The 23636-nt window shown below is 49.2% G+C and overlaps 1 protein-coding gene across 2 annotated transcripts in view; it reads left to right on the plus strand.

Moving 5' to 3' along the window:
- Positions 1–23636, plus strand: part of SLIT3 (slit guidance ligand 3) — a 619558-nt gene that overhangs the window by 494588 nt on the left and 101334 nt on the right. For both annotated transcript variants that reach the window (XM_082456399.1, XM_082456400.1), the window contains 3 exons: positions 3276–3347; positions 16234–16377; positions 17858–18021. In XM_082456399.1, the coding sequence (XP_082312525.1) occupies positions 3276–3347; positions 16234–16377; positions 17858–18021 (380 nt within the window). The remainder of the gene's footprint in view (positions 1–3275; positions 3348–16233; positions 16378–17857; positions 18022–23636) is intronic.

The raw sequence follows: 23636 nt of genomic DNA on the forward strand, positions 1-23636 counted from the left end.
CCTTTCCTGCCTGACGCACATTCATGATTACAGTCACAACAATCATTGGCAGTACTTATTGAGCACCTACTGTGTACCTGGTACTATTCTAGGAGGCTTGCAAGTTTCATCCTCACCATGACCTAAAATATAGGATCTATCCTCTTCTGTCTTTAATGGTTGGAGAAATTGGGTGATCTAAGCTCCACACAGACAGAGGTTTTTATTTCTTTTGATCCTGGCTGAATCTCTGGCACCTCAAACAGTACCTGGCACGTAGTTATTGTGCCAAAAAAAATGTGTTGAATAAATAAATGTAACTTATCCAAAGTCCACGGTAACAAGCGAGAGAGGCAGGATTTGGACCCAAGCAGTCTGACTCCAGAACTGTGCTCTTGATCCCCATGCTATGCTGCCCTCCTGAGATAACATAAAATGTATAAGATACAGCAAAGGTATCATCAGTTGATAGTTTTTGTATTATTTGGTGACCTGCCCACCTGGGCAAGAGTAAGGACGCTCAGAGGCAAGCTGTCCATGCTTTGTCTCTCTGTGCAACCGGTTTGTTTAATGGATGAGTGGGCAGGTAACGAGACACACATTCTCCCCCCAACCTGGCCCTATCCCACTGGGAAGGGGCTGAAGACAGGGAAGTCTCTTGATTCAGTTGTTGCCTGCTGCTGGCGGAGTAAAGTAGTCTCATTTATCGGGTAGAACATCTGTCTGGGATATCAAAGACAGGATTGTGTGTGAGATTAGTGTCTGCTTATTGTGCTGAAGATCACAGAGGAGAAGGGAGAGTGGCCATCTGCCACCACGATCCTATCCCTGTCCCCACCCTCCTGTTCCCCTTGTCTGCCGTCCCTCTGCCGGGATCTGGGAACAATCTGAGGATAGTGAGACGCTTCCTGTCTTGCAGGAAAAGAAATTCAAAATCTGGTTGCCAAACAGGAAATTGGCATGCCACTAGCCAATTCTGAAATATATCAGGGCATTGTTTAAGTGAAGTGCCTCTCACCCCCAATGCATGCATTCAGCCATTCAGTAGATGCCTACTGTGTACTGAGTAGCCTTATAGGCACTGAGAATGTGGCAGTGAACTGGACAGACAAGACCCTTGGCCTCATGGAGCTTTGAATACCAACACCCCCAATCCAAAGTCAGGAATGGCCAACGTAAAGGGCAGGAAAGCCTTTACCCCAGACCTGTTCATTCTTTTTTTTTTTTTTTTTAATTTATTTATTTTTGGCTGCGTTGGGTCTTTGTTGCTGCGCGCGGGCTTTCTCTAGTTGCGGCGAGCGGGGGCTACTCTTCGTTGCGGTGCACGGGCTTCTCATTGCAGTGGGCTCCCTTGTTGCGGAGCACGGGCTCTAGGCACATGGGCTTCAGTAGTTGTGTCACGTGGGCTCAGTAGTTGTGGCTCGCGGGCTCTAGAGCTCAGGCTCAGTAGTTGTGGCGCACGGACTTAGTTGCTCCGTGGCATGTGGGATCTTCCCGGACCAGGGCTCGAACCCGTGTCCCCTGCATTGGCAGGCGGATTCTTAACCACTGCGCCACCAGGGAAGCCCAGAGCTGTTCATTCTTTCAACAAATATTTATTGTGTTAGATCCTATTCAGATTTCAACTCTAGGGACCCAGCCATGAACATGTCACATGATGTCACCACACACAGAACCTGTACTCAAGGGGGCCGGTGCAGGAGGCACAGAAAATGTTTAAAATAAATAAATGTATAAGTAATATAACATGACGTAATGAAAAGGGATGAAGAAATAAAAATAGAGTGACAGGTGGTAGAAAATGTTGACTAAGATATTCAAGAGAAGCTTCCCAAGGACGAGGTGTTGGAGCCCAGATCTGAAAGGTGGGAAGGAAAGTCAAGGAAAGATCTGGGGATAAAGCCAGACAGGTCCACACCCAGGTGCCCCGAGGTGGACCCACAGCCCACGTCAGCCTGCCGGAGAGTGGTTTTGACCCACTGAGGCTTAGAGATGCCCCATACAGACACATGATTTGAGGAACCCCTCCCCGCCCCAGCCCCGTTGTCCCTCCGGCTTCTGCTACACTGGAGGTTCTGACATCAGCGAACAGACAGTGACATGACTGCATTTGGCACACTGAGCAGTGGGACATTAATAGTATGAATTACAAATGCGAGCCTGAGCCATCGTGCTGACTTTTATTTAGCCATTAATTTGTTGAAACATTCATGAAACACACCCGCAGGCTGAGCGGGATGCTCACTCTTCACTCCTGGTGGCGTCTGGAGAATGGGGAGTTGGGTTTATCGCTCCCATTGACCGTTTCCTCATCCTCATATTTGGCCTCGTCAATGACGCATCACAGCCTGGATTTGCAATCTGAGTGGGGACCGAATCCTGCCTTCATTCAAGGCACTTCAGGGCTCGAGAGGGAGTTTTTTTAAAAAATTCTTCTTAGCTAAGTTCCCCCCATCTCGGAGGAGGCTGGACCCAAGAGACAGCAAGGTCTGTGCCATGGATGAGAGCAGAGAGAGGCCAGCAGTGTCTTCGGGGGAGGCAGACCCAGTACACTTCTTCCCCAAGCCTCACAGGTCACCAGAGACCAGCCCTTGAATAGGACCCCCAGTGTGAGGGACACTGTAGGGTGGAAGAGAGAAGGGTAAAAGGATTCTGAGTTCCTTGGCTCCTGGAGCTCAGAGGATAGGAAAAAAGGCTGTAATGTAGAAGCTGCTGGTACCGCGATAACAATTCCTTGCTCCCTAGTTTTTCCTAAGAGCCAGTCCTTGACTCAGCAGTCCCTGGGCCATCTAGATAGGACCCCAGATACCCAAAGCCCTGTCTAGATGGATGATTCAAGGACTCAGCTCAGGAATTCTTAGGATGCAACAGGATATTAAAAGGAAACGTTCTATAGGCTGGGCTCAGCCTGATCAATACCCATTGAAGACAAGAAAACACAGGGCTGGCCAGCTTCCCACACATCGTATTTATTGCTGGGGTGTGAGTCATATTAGCAGCTCTGGGAGATACCACAAAGGGATTGCGTCTTCCTATTGTGGATGATTTATTGAGCTGGGCTGCCCAGGAGTAGAACATGATGGAGCCCATTTCTTCTCGCCTCCCGGACAGCCTGCCCCTCCAGCCCCCAGTGGCACTAGCCCACTCTCTCACTGGTGAGGAGAAGGTGAGGCAGGCTGGGGAAGCCAGTGCTCTGAGATGCCCCCCAGAGTGGGCCGCGCTGGCGACCTCCTACCTGAAGGAGTTCCAGTGGCCTCTCATCCGCAGTGACCACTGTCCTCTCTGCTCTTTTCCAGGGTACTGTATGGGAACAAGATCACCGAGATTGCCAAGGGATTGTTTGACGGGCTGGTGTCCCTACAGCTGCTGTGAGTAGGAACTTTGTCACTAATCGTGTCTCTGGAACTATTTGCAGGCTCTTTCCTGCAAACTTTGAGCCATGCTCTGTAGAGTTCTTCTTTTGACTTTATGCCCATTAAAAGGAAAAAAAAAAATTTTTTTTGAGCTGTCCACCCCGTACCTCCATCACCTCTTCTCGGTGGAAGGAGAGCCAGGGAGTTGGCAGAGGAAGGCTAAGGTCAATGTAAACGAGCTAGATGATACAGCTCGGGAGCCTGGCCCAGGTATGAATCACTAACCTCAGGCTTGGGGGGCTAGAAATTAAGCCAGAGATGAATCCTACAAAGGGAAGCATCGGGCAGGGGTGTGCTCGGAACTTAGGGAACTAAAATATTCATACACCGTATTCCAATACGAAAGCTGAAACAGAGCTGCCGGTAGACGTGAGACCTTGAAGAAGGGTAGGGGTGGGGCAGTGAAATAATTAGAGAAGAGCGTGATCAGTCACCGGCGTGACTCTATCTGGGTAAGATATGGCTGAGCTGGGAAGCGTTTATTTAATTTAAAGGAAGATTTGTTGCCTCAAGTTTTAAGCTCTGGGATAATTTATTTGCATTTATTTCATTGTGGTCATTTGAGCTTAAATGTTTGAAGAAGATAAATGAACTCTGATGTGGAGAGGCCAGGAAAGGAATTTAGCTCATCCTGTATTTTAAGACTTTATGATTGGGGGAGAATTATCTCTGGTTTGCGATCAGGTAGCCATAGTATCTACACGCATGTACTATGGGTGTGGGGAGTGTGTGTGTGTGTGTGTGTGTGTGTGTGTGCACGCGCACGTATGCATGTCCATGTCTGCTCAGGGACCATCACGATTCCTATTGGTATTAGGAATTGATCTTGAGTATCCTGTGAGCAATGGAAGATACCAAGTTTCAGAGAGGTAAATGACTTGCCCTCAGTCACACAGCAAAATAGGTGTGGAAGCTGGAGTAGAGCTTATGGGGTCCTGTGGCTCAGAAGCCTCCCAGACCTCTGAATAGCACAAGATGTATGTTCCCAGAGGCATACATCTGAGTACAGATGAATGTGTGTGCGTGTGTGTGTGTGTGTGCATGCATAGTTGTATATGTGCCATTGTAAAATCACCTCCAAGTCACAGGCAGGAAGGAAGGGACCTGGGGCCTCCCTGCTCCCGTGGGCAGTTAAGTGAAGCTCCATTATGAGCTTGCACACAATGTAGTCAAGTTGTGGCTCCGGATGGGTGGGCGGCCAGGAGCAATGGTGAATAGAGGAAGGTTGGCAACGCATCTCACATGGTGGCATCCAAAGAAAAAGGAAGTGAGACTTTTCCTTTAGCCTTTTCTTCTCACATCTTTACTCCCTACCCTTCCCACGTCCTGTAAGACTCAGCCCTGGACAGAGTCTCCTAAGACAATATAAGAATGTGAATCATGTCCGGATGAGATGCCCAGCTAGTTTCCAGGCAGCACATCCATCACAGCAATAGTCAGGTTTGTTTCAATGAAGCCGAAAGCAAGAGAAAGAAAATTCTGTTCTTTTTCTCTGCATCCCACCCATCCAGCCCTTCACACCTCTGTCTCCGTGTCTATCTCACTCTCTGTGTCTCTGTGTACCTACCTACTAGTGTTCAAAGGTTGCAGCCCTTGGTGGGCCTTTGTGGCTGTTTGTTAGAATGACATGCCAGGGCTCTGCAGGGAGCTGGGGAGTTCACAGATGGTATTCTTTGCTTGTAGCAAAGAAACTGTAAGTTATAGCTGCCACTATAAGGCCAGTTAACTGTAGCTATTAATCCCTTCCAAGAAGAGTAACAATAGCATGGCCTAGAGTTAGATTTGGAGGTGGTGTGTTTCACTGGGCTGGAGTGAATATCCTTTTACAGTCTGTGTTTTGATTGCAGAAAGCTCTATGCCCTTGCATGCATTAAGGAGAAACGTAGCATGCATCAAAGTGTCTAGCACAGTGCAGGGCATGTAGCAAAGATTCCATAAATGCATGTTTTTTAAAAAAGGAAATGTATCCCAGCTGCAAGCTGACAGCAGTCGTGAGATGACTAGAGCTAACAGTACTTTGCATGGACCGGGAAGGCAACTCTGGTTGAGTATTAACATTTTGAGTAGAGGGAGTTGAGTAGCTGGGAGTAAAGACAAAGCATCCCCCCCTTCTCTCGAGACCGAGAGTTGACACAACTCAGGCCACCTCACTTTCCAGAAAGAGCCAGCAACTGTAGCCGTCATTGGGCTTTGACCTGCTGTTGAGCAGTTAGAAAGCAGGTCCTGATTAGATCTAATTTAGCGTTCAGCCCGCGGTAGATTGGATTTCTCCTTGTTAGACTGGAGACACTCCGATAAGAAGACTCTGATTAGAATACCCTGCTAGTCTGGGAAATTTCCTGTCCTTTGACTCGAAGACTTTTTGCAAGAGGTTTGTGTTTTTTTCTTCTCTCTCCATCTCTCAAGTTATGGGTGCATCACAAAGCCAAGCTGTCTCTGCCACCCAAAATGATCTTGGATGTTTCCTTTCTGGCACTTGTCATGACGCTACCAGGAGTAAAGCAGGTGCATTGTAGTTGGTTGTCCTGCCTGCCCATCTCCCCTTTCCCTGTTTCTCTAAACTTTTCAGCTATTCCACCACACTTGCCCAGCCTGTTCTGTACCCAGCCCTCCTGGGTCATTCTCTTGCCCTGTTTATTCGGGCAGATGGCCAATGCTGATAGGAGGATGTCTCAGTCTTCAGAGTTTCTCAGAGGCTGCAGCAAATGGGTCTCCATGGACAAGCTTCAGCAGTCCTGGGAAGGACCCCCAAACCCCTATCCTCTTGGTGTCAGCCTCTCAAGAGTCACCTCCTTTAGTTGGACTTCCAAAATCTTCAGGGCTTCCAGGACAGCCTCTCACCCAGCTGGTATGGAAACCCGTCCCACGCACCCTGGGACAAATCCTACTACTCTTTTGCTGATAAGTTTCTGTGATAAGTTGTCTCAGTGTAGTTAGAAGGTTAGGAAGCTCTTTCTTATACTAAACCTCAGTAATGGCTTCTGGGAAACTCAGAAAAGGCTATTCTCATATTCTTCAAGTGTTTGAAAATAGCTAGTATGTCTCCCTGTAATTAATCCTAAACAGGTTCAGTTCCTGCAGACTTCCATTGTATAAACACACATTTGTTATTAGTAACAACCCTTATGATCTTCGGGGGATTCAAGGGAGTCTGTCTGTTTCCTTCCTTAAAACAGGCTACTGGGACACGAGTCAGGTGCCCAGTAGGGCAAGAAGTATGTTTAGAGACTCCCTCCTAAACTGCAGAGAACTGAAATTTCCCACATAGAGACATCTCAGAATCCAAGGTTAGGACCGGACGTGCCACTGGGCATGCGTGCCCGACTCTGATCACCCGAGGAGTGACCTGTCCTCTTCTCCCGGGCTCCATCCATGCCCTTCCTCACCAGAAGCAGGGTGAAAGCTTAGCTATTCGCCGTTCCCCTGCCCACCCTGGCTCCTGGGTTCCTAGGGTGTGAGTGGAGATGATGATCCTGTGTGTGCAGCCAGCCAGAGTGCCCGCAGATATGTCACCTTGCAGCTCAGGGGTCAGTCCTCCCCACGGCAAGGAAAGCAAGCAGTCAGCGTGTCTCCGGAGCCATCACTTTCCCCTCTGATGGGCAGCAGTAAGCTGCGCCGTTACAGCTCCCCCGGGGGATCAGCACATGCAGTTAGTGCTCATTGATGGCATGGCATGCATGGAAGAGGGATTCAAGTGGGGCAGGCGGTCATTTGAGGTGGAAGCTTTCGTGTAAATGCTGGCTCCGGTCGATGTTAAACCTGCTCCAGGAGGTCTTAACTAAACCAGACTGTCTTAGGGCTGGAATAAGTTAAGACAGCCCGGCACCTGTTGTTTGATTTTCTTGGAAGGCAGACAAGACCACTGGAGCATCTTGGGGTTTTCCAAGCAACATGCCAGTTACAGGGCAGTGAGCAAAACTCCGCTCCCTATAGCTCACTTTCCCTCACCAGCTGTTTTGAGAGTACAACTACTGCTGCTGCTGCTAACAGCTACCATTTATTGAATACTTAATATGTTCCAGAACCTGTGCTAAGCAATTTCACGTACATCGTCTCATCTAACCTTTACAACCATGCTAAGAGAAAGGCATTGTTCAGAGGCCCATTTTATAGATGTAGACACTGAGCAACTGACGGGTTAAGTAACTTGGCCATTGTCTCTCAGCATGTAAGCGATGGAGCGTTGGAACCCAAGCAGTCTGAATCTGGAGTCCACACCAGAGATATCTGCTTCTGACCCAGTCATGGGCCAATCTGCAGAGCTAGTTTTGTGATACACGAAACAAGACTTCCTCACTGGCTCAAGCCAAGGAGGGAGTACTATGGAACTGATGCTTGTCAGCTCCTCTTGTTAAGCCTCAGTCTAACTCACAGACCCTCTGTCTCCCGTGGAACTTCCTCTGGTTGCCTGTCCTCACCCCACTAAAGTCCGAGCTGAGCCCTGTAAGAGGGCAATCAGGAAGCTGCTTGTTCTTAAAGACTGGGTTGAGGTGAGATGAAGAGAATTCTCCCCAGCAGTAGAAGCAGACTTCCTTTGTGATGCATTTTTGAGGGACGAATTCTTCCCTCTCTTGTGTACCTGGAGCTTCCTAAGGAAAGCTCTTGGGGGGACTTAAATTCTGGAATCATTCCATGCTTTGGTCATTGAGTGAATGGTTTATCCCTCTTAAAGGACTGATTAGTAACCAGGCAGCAGTCAGATAGGCAAGTTCCACCCTAGTAGCTGTTGGGGAGGGAAGGGGCAAGCCAGGTCACCCTAGGTGAGGCCCTTGATCTCCTGAGAGCAGGTGATGGCTCCTTCATCCGGCCTCTCAGAAGCTCAGCTTCCCTCTGATTACCTTAGGAGGTCCCTGTTGCTTGCACCCTCTTCCTCGTGCCCTCCTATATCTGTGGAGTCAAAGGAGGTCCTATTTTTCAGACAGGCCGCCCCGTTGCTGCACTTCAGTTTGAGTCACCATGACAACCCACAGCCCATGACCAGCAGTGCAGTCATTATCAGGAGAGAAGAGAGCGTCATCATTGCCCCCAGGGACTTGGAGGGTTCCTCTTGTTTCTTTGTGTGAGTGTTTAGCATGGCGTGGCCCAGAGCACCCATTCACAGGCTCAGAGAAGATTCTGGGCGGGGTCAGAAGTCCTTGACCTCGTGACACCAGATGTCACCAGGTTCTTCCCCATGTCCAGCCTCAGGAGGTTGCCAAAGGTCAAAATACATCCCCCATATTTCATATGGGAAAGATAATAGCATGTTTGTTCTAAGGCAAGAGAGTGGTCCTTATTAACAATGAGTAGATAAAGACTTTCAGGCTGGCAGAGGGTTAATTCTAAAGAAATTTTTTTAAAAGAGAAAGACACAATAATGAGAGGGGTTAAATCTAAATCCTGGAGCTTAATCAGGGGTCCAGAATGGCTCCCCTAATTGGCATCCTCACTAATAGTTAATGCCAGTGCTTAATAGTGGGAAATACTTGCAGGGATACACAGAGAACTTTTTTTGATAACAGAGAGCCTTTGTAACCCATTCCTGAAAAATCATTCCCCTACAGGAGGAACCAGAGAAAGGGTTATGCCATGGGGGTGTTGGTACATCTTTCCCCTCCTATGGATGCATCTGAATGTTTACGAAACAGAAACTGACCCCCCCCCCCCGCCACCTGCCAGTGTCACTTTAAGAAAAGGAGGCTCCATGAAGTCCCCGCCTGGTGGGAGCCTGCGCCCATCTTCCTATCCCATGGTGTTTCCTGGAAGGGCTTCACTTATTCTTCAGGAAGGGACTGCTGCTCTCTTTCTTGACACGTTTTCTGAGAAGACCTTGTACTCCAGGTTTGGAATATGCTTTTGCCGTTTGCAGACAAACACAGTATAAGTAGGAGGAGTAGCCTTAAACCTCTGTCTTCCGCAGACCCGTGGGCAGATGTGGAGAATATAAATATCACCCAAATGAGAGCTCAGGGCCACTGAATCAATATGTGAACCACTGGCGTTACCTAGGTGATTTTGATGCAATTTATCATTAAGCCTGATTCCAGATGTTTGTGTTTTCCAAACCTTGCGGCCAAGGCTGTGAGCTCAGGGGAATCTTCTTGGAGGAGGAGATGTGGGCAAGGGCAGTAGCTAAAAATGGGGCCTCAGTGGTCCTCTGCCCCTGTAGCCAGAGACGGGAGCCACTAAAGAGTAAGAACAGCTGCTACAAAGTGCACCCCCACCATGTGGCCTCTTTAGGGAGACTGGGTGCGGGGGTCCTTTTCACAGGTCAGGGTGGACCTCACTTCCCTCCTGTGGCCCATCTCCCCCTATCACCTGCACCCTGAGTGAATGAGGCTGCAAGCTGCTACGCGCGACGAGAGCACCTGGGACTTCTCTGGCCGGGCCAGGCCCGGTCCCCCAGCAGGGCTGGAATCAGAAGAGCCCTGCTTAGCCCAGACTGAGGACTCGTGCTATTCGTTCCCCCTCCCCCCGCCCCACGCTCCAGCTCTGAGGCTCCCAATGGCTTCTGTTTCCTGCCTTGCTTTTTTCTGAAGGCAACAGCTCCTGGAAAGGATTGTCTCTCCGCCGCATCGTTAGGTTGGTTAGTCAATGGGCTGAGTGCTAATACCTCTTGACATGGAACATATGTGGAAGCTGAAAGGGCTCGGTGAAGGGGAGGGCGGGAAGAGTGCCTCGTAGAGCTCACACTTAGACGTAAGTTTAGGAGGTGATGTCTGTGTACTCGCACTCTCCGTAATTTCCTCTGGCAGGAGCGCGGCTCTTTGCTTTCGTCTTATTGTAGAATCATCACTGAGTTGATGGGAGTGGCTACAGAAACCTCCTTCTACCTCCTTCCACAAGCTTCGGGCGCTTCCCACAGTCCCTTCACAGGCATGGGAGGGGGAGCAAAGGCTTTTGAACTAAGGTAGCATGGATCCAGATCTCAACCTACCACTTAGTAGTTGTGCAACTTTGGTCAAAAGCACTCAAGCTTTTTGAGTCCCAGGGGTCTCATCATCGGTCAGATGGAGATTCCATAAGTTAATATTTGTAAGGAGCTGAGCAAGTGCCTGGCCACACATAGTGCTTATTACCTGTTAGGTCATGTGGTCCCAGCTGTTCAACCTGGCCTGATCATCTCAGCCCCACCCCCGCCCAACCACCGTCTCTTTTTTGTTTATATGACCTCCGCGTTTCCTTTGGGAGGTGAGTCTGGGAACGGGTGGCCCCGCAAGATGGTTGGATCTGCTTCTGGGGAAATACTGATGAACACAGTACATCGCCAACCCCTCACCCCTCACTGGATCCAATAATGGATCAAGCTGAGATCTAGTTGGGGGCATCAGAATTTGGAGTTTGAGTACCAGGCAGCCTCTCGAATGAGGCGAGCTGGAGCATCCCATCTTGCATAAGGGATGCTGTTGTCTCTGCTTCATCGCTGTCCCCTGGTCTGCCTTGAGTGAGAATTCAGGGTGAGGGGAGTACAGAGCCAAGCATACCAGCTCCTAAATCAGCATTTAGTCAATGATGCGTGAAGGTTGAGACCCTGCTTTGCACAGGTGCAGGCCACTCAGCGAAGAGCCTGCCATTGTGCCAGTGGCAGTTTAGTGAGCATTTCAAAGAGCAATCCCATCGCAGCAGCTTGGTGCCGGGTTCTCCCTAAGAGTCAGCAGGACTCCTGATGCCTCTGCACAACCAAGAGGTAAGCAGTCTTCCGGACCCAACCAGACGTCCACCTGAAGTGTGCCCAGGTGCATTCCGAAGCTAGCAAAGACAGCCACTCCCCAGAAACAGGCAACACCTTCCACCAGGCACAGGAATGAGAGGATGGATTTTACATGGTGGATGAGAGAGGAACTTTGGAGTCGGACAGGCTGGAAGTTCACTGGGCAACCTTGGTTAAATCCATCACCACTCTGACCCTCAGTTTCCTCATCAGCAAAATGAGGACAAGCATAGTGCTGCCGTGAGGGTGAAAGAAAATACTACATGGAAAGTGCTTTGGAAAACCTTTGGCACAGGGCTGCACACAGAGCTGTGGTCTCTGGAGATGATGCTGCATTATTAATAATTCACACAGCAGTTACACCACTGCTCCTCAAAGGGGAATGAACTGGGACAGGTCAAGCAGCCTTGATGGAGAAAGAGGCAGAATCCATCCCTCCAGTGAAAGAGGGAGAAGGCCTGTGTTCAGAACTTCTTACAGAATTGCTGAACCCCATTTCAAATAGTTGTTTACTCTCTGTTTGCTCCACCACAGGGTGGTTTTTCTTTATTTTTATTTTTTAGGGTGTTTTTTTAAATTAATTTTTATTGGACTATGGTTGCTTTACGATGTTGTGTTAGCCTCCACTGCACAACAAAATAAATCAGCCATACACATACAGATCTCCCCTCCCTTTTGGACTTCCCTCCCATTTAGGTCACCACAGTGCATTAGGTGGAGTTCCCTGTGCTATACAGTATGTTCCCATCAGTTGTCTATTTTATACATAGTAACAATAATGTATATGTATCAGTCCCAGTCTCCCAATTCCTCCCACCCCACCCCTTTCCCCCTTGGTATCCATACATTTGTTCTCTACCTCTGTGTCTCTATTTCTGCTTTGCAAATAAGATCATCTATACCATTTTTCTAGATTCCACATGTATGCGTTATTATACAGTATTTGCTTTTCTCTTTCTGACTTACTTCACTCTGTATGACACTCTCTAGGTCCGTCCACGTCTCTACAAATGATTAGGATGTTGTTTGTTTGTTTAATTCCCCTGCAACTCTTGTCCATGTACCAGAGAGCTCAGAGATCCTTTCATGGAAGCCAGACCCAGTTGAGTAGCTGCCAACCTTCCTCCGAGAGGATAGAGGACAGAACGACAGGCTGTTAGATGTCGCCTGTGCTGGGGATCAGTGAGGCTGTCCTCGGCATCTAAATCTGGATAAGCAGCTTAATTTTATCTCTCCCTGCACCGATGCATCTTGCCTTAGGGAGCCAAGCATCCTGGGAGAGAATAAGTGATGGGGAGACTCTGCCCTTTTGTGTTTCCTTTTGCTCCTGCTTATGCACTATCTTTAACTCAAAATCGTGCCAGCCTGGGTTGTTTTGATGCCTTACATCTTTGCGATAACATCTCATGCTGAGAGATCTAGGAGCAATAGGGAACAAGAAAGTGGGCAGAAAAAGAAGCCTCGATAGTTCTGATGGGTGAGGAGGGTTGCCAGAGTGGCCTGCAGTTTAGATAACCTTTCAAGGCAGATCAGAGTTGCACTCCTCTCTCCCCATAGCCATCCGCCTTATCCAGTGTCTGGCATTCCCCAGAACCAAGTACAGCAATTGGGCTCATGAATCTACACTAGGGTCTCAAATCTAAATGCCTACTCAGGCAAGATCAGTAGAATAGACTTGTGAAGGGCATACAATAGGGAATAGTGAGGACTGTGGCAAACAGAGCATATGTCTTATCTAAAGGGGGCAGCAACCCCATGGCTGCCTCCAGTGGGCCCAGTGTTACTAGAGCTTCTGACTTTTTTCGAGAGAAAATAGAAATCTGATGTGTGTGAATGAGAGAGAGAGATGTCCCAATTTTTTTATTGAAGTATAGTTGATTTACAATGTTATATTAGCTTCTGATGTACAGCGAAGTGATTCAGTTATACATATATATGTATGTATATTCTTTTTCAATTCTTTTCCATTATGTATAGTAGTTTGTATCTGCTAACCCCAAACTCCTTTCGCCTTTCCCCTTTGGTACCCATAGTTTGTTTTCTATGTCTGTGAGTCTGTTTCTGTCTTGTAAATAAGTTCATTTGTATCATATTTTAGACTCCGCATGTAAGTGATACCATATATTTATCTTTGTCTGTCTGACTTACTTCACTTGGTATGATAATCTCTAGGTCCATCCATATTGCTGCACATGGCATTATTTCATTCTTTTTATAGCTTTTTATACATTTTATATATATTATATATATATATTTATAGCTGAGTAATATTACATTTTATATATATATACATTTTATATATATTTTTTTATATAAATATATACTTTTATATATATATAATATTACATTTTATATATATATATACATTTTATATATATATATTACTCAGCTTTTTATAGCTGAGTAATATTACATTTTATATATATATGTGTATATATATATGCGTGTGTGTGTGTATATATATATATATATATATATATATATATATATATATATATACATAAACATACCACATCTTCTTTATCCATTCATCTGTCGATGGATACTTAGGTTGCTTCCATGTCTTAGCTGTTGTAAATAGTGCTGCTATGAATATTGGGGTGCATGTGTCTTTTCGGATTAGCGTTTTCTCCAGATATATGCCCAGGAGTGAATCATATGGTAGCTCTTTTTTTAGTTTTTTAAGGAACCTCCATGCTGTTCTCCATAGTGGCTGCACCCGTCTACATTCCCACCAACAGTGTAGGAGGGCTCCCTTTTCTCCACACCCCCTCCAGCATTTGTTTTTTGTAGACTTTTTAATGATGGCCATTCTGACTGATGTGAGGTGATACCTCATTATAGTTTTGTCCCAGTTTTTAACACACTGGGAGGGCTGAATGAACAGAGTTGCATGTGGGATGTTGCAATATGCTGCAGGGAGGATTCTATCCTCAGGTCACGAGATTGGCATTTCTGACCTGGTCTCTTTACTGATAATTCAGTATTTCCTAGCAAGATGATGCCCTCAGAAGGCCCTGAACATCAAGCTTTGGTACATATCATCTACCGCATACTTTATTTTTCATTTTAAACAAGAGAACCAAAACATGTGTGTGTGTGAAGGGTTCGTTCCTGACCCGTGGGGACTTAGCCCTGTTGGATCCTCTCCCTCTTCTCCCTGTTTCTCTGCCCCATAGCATCCTCCTTGGAATACCCCCCAAACAGAGTGATTTTGACTAAAATGTAATATACAAAGCACAGTAAATTCTTGGGGGAAATTGCTGCAAAGGGGATAGACAGATGGGTGGGGTAGATAAGGCATTCATAAAGAAGAAACTAAACCCTCCAGAGACCTAGAGTACCACAGCTGCATCCGGCATGCGCCTGGGAAACGTGTGACCTTGAACAAGCCCACCAAACTCTCAGCCTCAGTTTCCTCAACTGTAACGTGCAAGGCTGGCTCTGCCCATCTGCCCAGGTTACTGCGAGAATAAAAGGATGTCAGGAAAGCACGCTGGAAAACATGAAAAGTATTCTAGCAACGTGAGCTTTTTTTGCCACTAGGAGGCAGGAGGACATCTGTGTGAACCCTTGGGACCCTGCCCGTTATTAGCCAGATTAAACGTCAGTTCTTCTTCCTCCTGTCACCGCCACAGCTGCCTGCCTCACAGGACGGGCCTGCAACAAGGGAGTGGGGGCGTGGCTGATTGAGCTCCCATGGCAGCCCCTCCGTTACCAGCTCCAGTGCCCTGGACCCTGGCATCAAGAGCCTCCAGAGGCAAGCCGGCCATGATGCATCCCATGGGTCCCTCCCCATGAGGGAAGCTCTGAGCCAGCATTGAAAAGAGAAATTTTTTAAATTCCAGCTTTTTGCTGGTTAGCTTAGTAACCCCCTCATTTTCATTCAAGAGCGGGTGAGCAATGATTTCACACGAGGTTCAAGGGCACAGCTAGTCAGCCTAGGATCATAAAGGACATCTGTAGGACCCAAAGTGCTTGCCTTGCCAGCCCCATTCTGGAAAACACTTCTACAACCCTAATGGCATCACCTAGGATGGACCAGCATTTCACCAGAAAGGCAGCTTCCTTTTATGCTTTTTTTTTTTTTTTTTTTTTTGGTTTTGGTTGGCCGGGGCAGGTCTGAAGAACTAAAACCATGGCAGAACGGGGTCCCTCATGGATAGGAAGTCTGACCCTGGGGGATAGGTGTCACCTTAGAGGAGAGTGACCCCCTGGATTTGCATATGGAGTTGAGTGTATTTCTTAATAAATGCTTGTGCTAAGCACTAGGAATAAAGGGAGGAATAAAATAATGTCATTTGTGCCATCATAGAACTTACCGTCTTGAGTGGGAGGCAAATGATAAACAAGAAAACAAACAAATATCCTCTAACCACAAATTGAGAGAAGTGCTACGAGGGAAATAAATAGGGGGCTATGAGAGACAATAGTAGGGGTCGCACTGGAGATGAGGGGGTCAGGGCAGGCCTCTCTGAGGAGCTGACATTTGGCCTCAGATACAGAGGAGGAGAAGGAATCACCTTATGAAAGGGGTAAACAGCGTGTTCAGAACATGCGTTATTTGCGGAATCACACAGGACTCCATCCATGTGTGTATTTGTGTTTCTGTGTGTGTGAGAGAGAGAGAAAAGATATGTATGTGTGTGCACACATGCCTACCCACGGCTGTATTTTTTCTGGGACGATGACTTATAACTTTCATCAGATTTCCAATGGGATCAGTGATCCAAAAGAACTCTAAGGAATTTTCTGAATCAAAATTACCCTTAGTCAATCAGCTAAAGCATCAAAATAATTGTGCCAAATGATTTTTTTTTTTTTTTTTTTTTTTTGAGTCCTGGAAGCTCTGCATGCTACAGCAGCAAGTGGAGCACACAGGGTGCCATTTCGGGTCTCCCTCCGAGAGCATGGGTGCAGGGGAAGTCTCCAAGTGATCGGTGTGCCACACAGTGTCTGTGGTGACTGGGTGCATGAGTGCCCGGACGTGTTCGGGGGTTCGGTGGCCACAGGCATGCAAGTCCTTCTCTTTCTCTGCTGAGGGCGGGAGCCCCTGCTGTAAGGAGAGCACTGGGAAGCCTGCAGGCGTGGCCCTTGCTCCGCAGGTCATCACAAGGATTAGTGAGTCACCAGCCTCTCTCCTGCCTGCAGGCTCCTCAATGCCAACAAGATCAACTGCCTGCGGGTGAACACGTTTCAGGACCTGCAGAGCCTCAACCTGCTCTCCTTATACGACAACAAGCTTCAGACCATCAGCAAGGGGCTCTTTGCCCCTCTGCAGGCCATCCAGACGCTGTGAGTATGCCACCTCGAGTGCCAGGGCGTGCCCAGGCAGCCAGCAACCCCAAACACGTAGTCTCAGAGAACATTCAAAATGAAGAAAGGCAAAGTGAGCACGTCCAGGAGGAGTCCTGGAGCCTGCAGCGAGAACGGAATATTAATAATAGCACTAGCTTGGGACTTCCCTGGCAGTCCAGTGGTTAAGAATCTGCGCTTTCAATGCAGGGGACGTGGGTTTGATCCCTGGTCAGGGAACTACCATTTCCACATGCTGCATGGCTTGCCCAAGAAAAAACAATTTTTTTAAAAATCATAATAGCGCTAGCTCGCCTGTACTAAGCACTCACACCATGCTTGGCACCCCACTGGGTGATTTCCCTGTATCCAAACAGTTACGCCTCACAACAACCCTAGGAGGTAGGTGCTTTTGTGATCCCCCATTTCTATGCGAGGAAACCAGAGGCACAGAGAAGTTAAGTAACTTATTCAAGGTTGCACAACTAGTAAGAAGCAGGATTTGAATCCAGGCCGAGCGGCTGCTCACCTGCTCTTTTAACCACTGTGGCCACTGTATCCTGAGCAGGTTCCATCTCTGCTGATCACCCGTTCCTGCCCACCAACGCCCGCAAAACCAAGCCTCTGGCACAGGCACGCTGTACCAGAATAATACGGGAGTATTCCACCACCCTCGTCAGGGAACAGTTCCTCACTCCCAAGCCCTGCAGACGTTCCTAAATAGTTCCATTAGATAGATGACACCTGAGTACGGATCTCAGCCCATGTTTCTGATGGCTCCACCCCTAAGCTTAGACCCTAGCTCCAGCCCCAGGCCTGACCATGAGCCTGGGGGCTTCTGGAGCCCTTCTGAGTCATCTGGCACTTACTGCCCCTGTAGCCAGAGACGGGAGCCAATAAAGGGTAAGAGCAGCTGCTACACACTGAACCCCCACCACGTGCTGAGCACTGAGTGTGGTGCTTTGGATAGTTTTCTCACTGAGCCGGGGGAAGCCAGGCCCGTGGTGCTGTTGCCCTTGTGATGCTGAGGATGGTAAGAACAAAACCCGCTCCTATAAATGGAACATCCGCCCTGTGCCCGACACCATGCCAGCTGCTTTATGTACCGGGTGTTCCTGAGCTTGGAGAAATAAAATTCAGTCTGCCCTCAGCATAAACCCTAAGCCTGCAACTTTCATTGCCCTTCAGGATTGGCGTGGGTGAGATTGGAGACGATCAGGGGTGGGTCCTGACCCAGGTGGGGAGAGTAAGGAAGGCTGATTCCCCAGACGGGATGCCAGCTGCACCTGTGACTGTCTTTTGCAGACAGCAGACCTCAGACCCCCCTCTCCGGGTCTCGTCTGAGAGCAGCTCCCACCTCCCCCGAGGCCTCCTGGGGCGATGAGGGAGGGAGCCTGGCGCCAGAGCCTAGCACCAGGCAGGGTGGTGGCGGAACGTGGCACCAGGGGTCCCATCTGATTAACTCCCGTCCCTCTCGCAGCCACTTAGCCCAAAACCCGTTTGTGTGCGACTGCCACTTGAAGTGGCTGGCCGACTACCTTCAGGACAACCCCATCGAGACCAGCGGGGCCCGCTGCAGCAGCCCGCGCCGGCTGGCCAACAAGCGCATCAGCCAGATCAAGAGCAAGAAGTTCCGCTGCTCAGGTAATCAGGTTATGGGGCAGGGCCCCACCTTCCGACTCAAGAGTACAGCAGCCCCGGAGAGGCCAGTAATCCAATCTGGAGGACAGCGCGCGCTGTAATGGCTCCTGGGGAGCATCTTTGCAAATTAAATTGGGAAAATTCAGTTAGCCCCGCAGAAAACCAATTAGCTGATGGATTTAAAATAAAACACACACACACAATAAAAGCATTGTGGGGAGGAAGGGGGGTGATTTGGGGAGAGACAGAACCGAGGCAGCAGCACATCTCCCGAGCTAGGTGGAAACGAGGGAATGAGGCAGCCTGTACACATGCGATCTTTTAGAGGCCACGATTTGTTTATTTTGTATTGTGTTAGTTTCCAAATCACGCTCCCCAAGTAGCAGATAGAGAAATAAATATACCCCCGGCCAGGCTGCAGGAAGCACGGAGCCTTGGGGCCTCCTCTCCTCCTCTATGGCCACCTTCGGTACAGCCCTTGGACCACAGTGTATTCTCGGTTTCACAGGCGTTTTTTGCTCTCTCCTCCACCCCAGATGGGTGCATTCTGATCATGGAGAGAACAGCAAAGAGTGTTGCTCAGAAAGAAAGCAAAGCCTTGCTCTCTAGTTCCCAAGCTCTCTCCAGAAACCTTCCTCCCTACCGCACCCAGAAATGAAACGGGGAGGGGGGCGCTGGTGGATGGCAGGGGAATTCTCAGCTCATCTTGGAAAGAGAAGTTGCTCTCCTTGACCCAAGAGCTGGATGAACAGGCAGTTAAAAATGACTATCATTTGTGTTGTTTGCTACTGGAAAAAAAATCACCAAGCTGCTTTGTGCTCCCAATGGTGAGACGTTGATAGTATGATGTGGTGAGATGGGGTGAAGCCAACCCTCACAATCTGTGTGTCAGCAGGAACTGTTCTTCTCTCCCTGCCCGGAGCATCTTGTGTCGGTGGGTTTTCCTGGGGAGAAGGCCAGTGTCGGCCCTAGTCACCGGGAGAAGACCAGCAGGCAGACCTCCACTTCTTTCACGTTGTTCTTGACCTCAAAGTCAAATTCTTCAGTCCATGCCTCCAGAATGATCAGCCTGAGCTGTTTTATTTTTTTCAACAGAAGCAAATACCTTGAGAGGGCTTGGAGGGACCCCAGGGACTTGGCGGCAGTCTGAGACATCGATCTCAATGTGTCTTCCCCAGAATAACAATGTCAGTTACAAAAGCAGTTTCTTGCCGCTGATGAGCAGCTCAGGGCTTCTAGTTTGACTCGGTGTTTCCAATAGTCCTGTGAGATCAGCAGGAGAGGTCCCCTTGCTGCAGCAGAGGGAGCTGAGGGCTCAGAGGTGAGGGGGCACCCCATGGTCACAGCAAGCAAACGGTAAAGGCAGGCTCGGACCCCAGGTCTGGCTCACTCCTCGACACCACGCAGCATGTAGGAGAGAAGGGCCATTGGGGAAGGAGGCCCAGCTGCTTGGATGACTTCCTTCCCCAGCCTCGTGGCCCCGCCCCCAACCTCAGGCCCTGAACTCTTCCCTTAAGTTCCTTCTTGGGGCCGCAGGATCTCAGGGAGGAAAACGCTCTCCCAGCCCAGAGCTGTGCCCTGAGGCACAACGGTCTTGTCCCCAGGCCCTCTCCTCATGACTTACACCTCTTGTTCCTTCTGCCTCCTCTCTTCCTACCCACGTCTGGCTGGGGCTGAGTTAATTACCTCTAACAGCAGTTGTGCCCAAGAAGAGGGGTGATAAGAGGCCGAGGAGGGCAGGGTGCCACCTGCCAACCCCGATCCCTCAGTCTGGGGGCTGGTGGGGGGGTGGTCCCATCATGATCTCGAGATCCTGATTGATGCCAAGACCCTGGGGCATAGGGCGGGGATGGAATCAGCCCAGGGATCAGCCATTGCCTCGGAATGACTGTAGGCTGGGTTTGGGGATGGGGTACAGACAGAACTAAGTAGGAGAAAGAGGAAAACAGCCAGTAGACTTAGAAACAGTAGAGCTTAGTTCTAGCTCTAGATCTGCCACTACCTACCTATCTTTGCACTGGAGGAACCCTGGCTTCTTTTCCTATGTGGGGTAGGAATGATTGGAAATTTTACAAAGAAACAAATAGGGAAAAGGGAGAGGGTTTTTGGATTGACCCTGTCTAAAAAATTTTTTATACATCAATACTAACCAGAAAGATTATTCCTATAAAGGTAGAGAAAGTTACAGCTGTGATGATCCTAACATATAACATTCTATATGCTCTTATTTTATGTAGCTACAGACAAGAGAGGTCAAGAGAGCTATCTACTGGTGCACTCCAAAGGCCTTGGCTTTGAGAGGCACTGGGGCCCAGACCTGCTTAGCATTGAGGGATGCAGAAGCCATAGCTCTAAAGCTCTGTGTTTCCAGGAAGCTCAAGAAGAAAGAAGGAGGGGCAGGTGACACGTACTGGATTTGACAGATAATAAGTCTGCGTTTTACTTTCCCCTAAAAGCACTCCCATTGCAAAGACAGCTGATGTAATTAGGAGCCAATTTGAGGGCTGCTCTTGCAATGCATAAAGCCCCTCCTTAGGCTGGGCATCTGGCTTCCCAGCTGCACTGTGTCTGCCTCTATCAGCTGTATCCGCTGCCCTGGGCAGCAAGATCGGGTTAGAGGTGAATGCTGCCGGCTGGGGTAATCTGACCATCAGATTAAGGCCTCCTCGAAAGGCACCATCTGGCTGCCTGAGACCCCAAGCCCATCCTCGGGGGAGCACTTGGCGGCTGGAAAATGCTGTCTGCCTTCCGTCATGCCTCCCCCACTTTGTGTATGGAGATCCAGTTGGCAAGAAGAAACTGGTGGTGAAAAAGTACAGAGTGGTGTACTCCCTGTCCTCATCTGTACAAACATGGCAAAGGGCAAGACATCTCTCAGGGAATCACAAAACTTTAGAGCCCCCAGAGATTACCCAGTCCATGCTAGAGAGGAAGAAAATGAGGCTCACACAGCAGGAAGTCTTATCTAAGATTATAGAGTGGTATTTTCAGGACAAGATCTGTAACCCAGGACTTCTGATATGCTGAGAAGATTCTTGATAACTTTCTCCTGGGCCCCTCCATTTCTTTCTGTTGAAGGAAACCAAAGAGAAGGAGGGGAATTTTAAAGCTTGGGGACAGGGGCACGAAAGGGATGGATTTTCCCTGCTCTGGAGCCGAGGGCCTGATCAAACTTGAATACGAAATCCCCAAACCAGAGTGTTTGCAGAGCCCTGCCTGTCTGGAGGGGCTCAAAGCAGAGTTGAGTCTAAATTACAGTGGCCAGCTCTAGTCGGTCGGATGGGTGGGCTTAGCAAGAGGTGGAGCCAGATCTGGAGCTGTGGAGTGACTTGGACTCACCAGTCAGTCATCACAGATAACCTATACACGTCAGTATGCTGCCACCATCTCGTCCTAAAAACACACTGTGAAGGGACGGTGACCCTGTCAGAGGGCAGGGCAGGGCAGTGAGGGTCCCAGTCTGGTCTCTTCAAGATGCCCTGACTCTGGTCTCTTCAAGATGCACACATCTCCTCTTCACGGCTTGGGTGGAAATTCATAAAAACGGCCGCTGATCTTTTGCAGATAAGGGTGTAGAGGCTGGGCACCCTCCCTGGGCCCATGGCATCAAGAACAACTGGTTGTTGGTCTCCTCGGCCCACTCCATGATTTATAGTCATGGCAGAAGTCAGGAAGGACCCTAGAATCTGGTATCTTCCACTTTCTTTCCTTTTCTTAGTTTGAAAGAGGCTCTTTGTCATGATCATTGTGACTGTGGGTTTCTCAGTCCCAAACCCAGGGCCCCGTGGCTTCCCCGACTTTCTCCCTGCTAGGAACATGTATTTTCTCTCAATGTCACACCCCGTCTCTACTATACCTTGATTGATCTGTGATGAACATCTGTCAGCTAGGGGTTTCTGGGGGCCTTGAAGGATACTGAGGAGACATCAGAGGGACTTTTTCTAAAGAGCATTGCAGCTTTGCTAGACCACTAGGAACCGTGGCCTGTCTCTTTACTGAAGGCGCCGGGGGAACAGCCTGTCATGGAACCACTCTGCTATGGGATGGGCCCTAGGCAGCAGAGAATGCAGAAGGTGCTTCTGCTAAGTTCGACGTCATGGCACATCTAACGGGTGTGATTGAGCGGGGTTCAGAGGCTCAGTTCAGGCCTGCAATACAATCCCAGACATTTGTGGTCATAATTCCCCTTGGGAAGGATCTGTTCTGCCCTGATACTCCTGAGTAGGGATGTCCAGTGGCCTCCCACCCGTTCTTCTCCCTTCCTCCTGTGTGTCTCCCCCGGGGCGGGGCGTGAAGGGCGGTGGGGCTCCTGTCTCCGGACGCGTTCCTGCGGAACCCCGCTCTCGGTACTAATCACGCTCAGTGGGGGCCTCTGCTCCGGCTTCCGCTTCTCCACGCTGCTTCCTCTGAGCGCTCCTGTCCTCTCTCTGACGCTGCTTCCTGACCTTGACTCTGACCAGTCGCCGCGGGGCTTTCCTTTGTGCTTGATCTAACCATGTGGTGGAACGATGGAAACGGAACATGGTTCTGTCAAGCACCGCGGAAAGCACCGCGCTCTCCTGCAGCATGGCCCGCCACCGCTGGACACCTCTTCTCTGCTCTGGAGCACCGCAGCCCACCACCCGCCAGACCCGCCTCTCTCGGTCCAGCCTCACGAAGGGTGGAGGGGGGGGTGGGAGTCTCGAAGGATTCACAGAGCACTTCCACCTCCAGGTAGCAGATCTGGGCTGAGATAGGGATGGGGAAGCATACGGGGGACAAACTGAGATCTGCATCCACGTCTCTGTCCCAAATGGAGTTGCCATCCCCCAAATCTAGTCTGGATGCCAGGCAAGTGGTAAAGTAGCTAGGTCTGAGCTCAGACACCACTGTTTTTCTACTTGAAGAGAACACGTATACCCAAGGCATAGCCCTTTGTTTCATGGAAGAGTCCCAGCCCGAGGTCCTTTTCCCCCGTGGCAGTTAACGCAAAGCTCATACTGCTGGTACCCACCCTCCACCTACCATCTTTATTGGAAGCATTAGGACTTAATGTGAGCATGAGAATGATGAAACTGCCATGAGTCTGAGACACTGGATGCAACCTGAGGCTCCTTCTGGAACTGACCCCCTCTCCTCACAAGTACTTTGGTCCCCATGCAGCCTAAAGTCCAAGCTGTTTCCTTGACCTTCCAAGCACAGTTAACATGAGGCGGAAGTGCTGGGCTCCTCAATGGTGCTAATTCAGTGCCATGTGGGGTCTGTGCAGAATCCCACTGCCTCTGATAATAAAGAGAGGGGTGTCTTGGCCCCTCCCATGCTGCTTATTTCTTGATAAATCCTAGACTCAGTGTAACCGGAAGATTGTGTTGTTGGTTCATGCCGTGGAGTGTGTGTCCTGTCCCATGTGAGAGGGGGCCCTGGCTTGATCCAGGAGCTGGGCTCTGGGCTTCCATGGCGATCTGTGACTCTCACTGTCTCCTCTCTCTCAGGTTACCCCTCAGAGCCAGGGCCCCAGCCATTGCTGAGTAATGGAGAGTCCTATTTACCTCTCTGAATTCTTTTCTCATGTGCTTACTATCGACTGGGTGCTGAACTATTTTACATCATTACCTTGTTTAATTTTCACAACCACCCTA

Source organism: Balaenoptera physalus, assembly GCF_965194825.1.
Source record: "Balaenoptera physalus genome assembly, chromosome: 3".
Taxonomy (NCBI): Eukaryota; Metazoa; Chordata; class Mammalia; order Artiodactyla; family Balaenopteridae; genus Balaenoptera; species Balaenoptera physalus.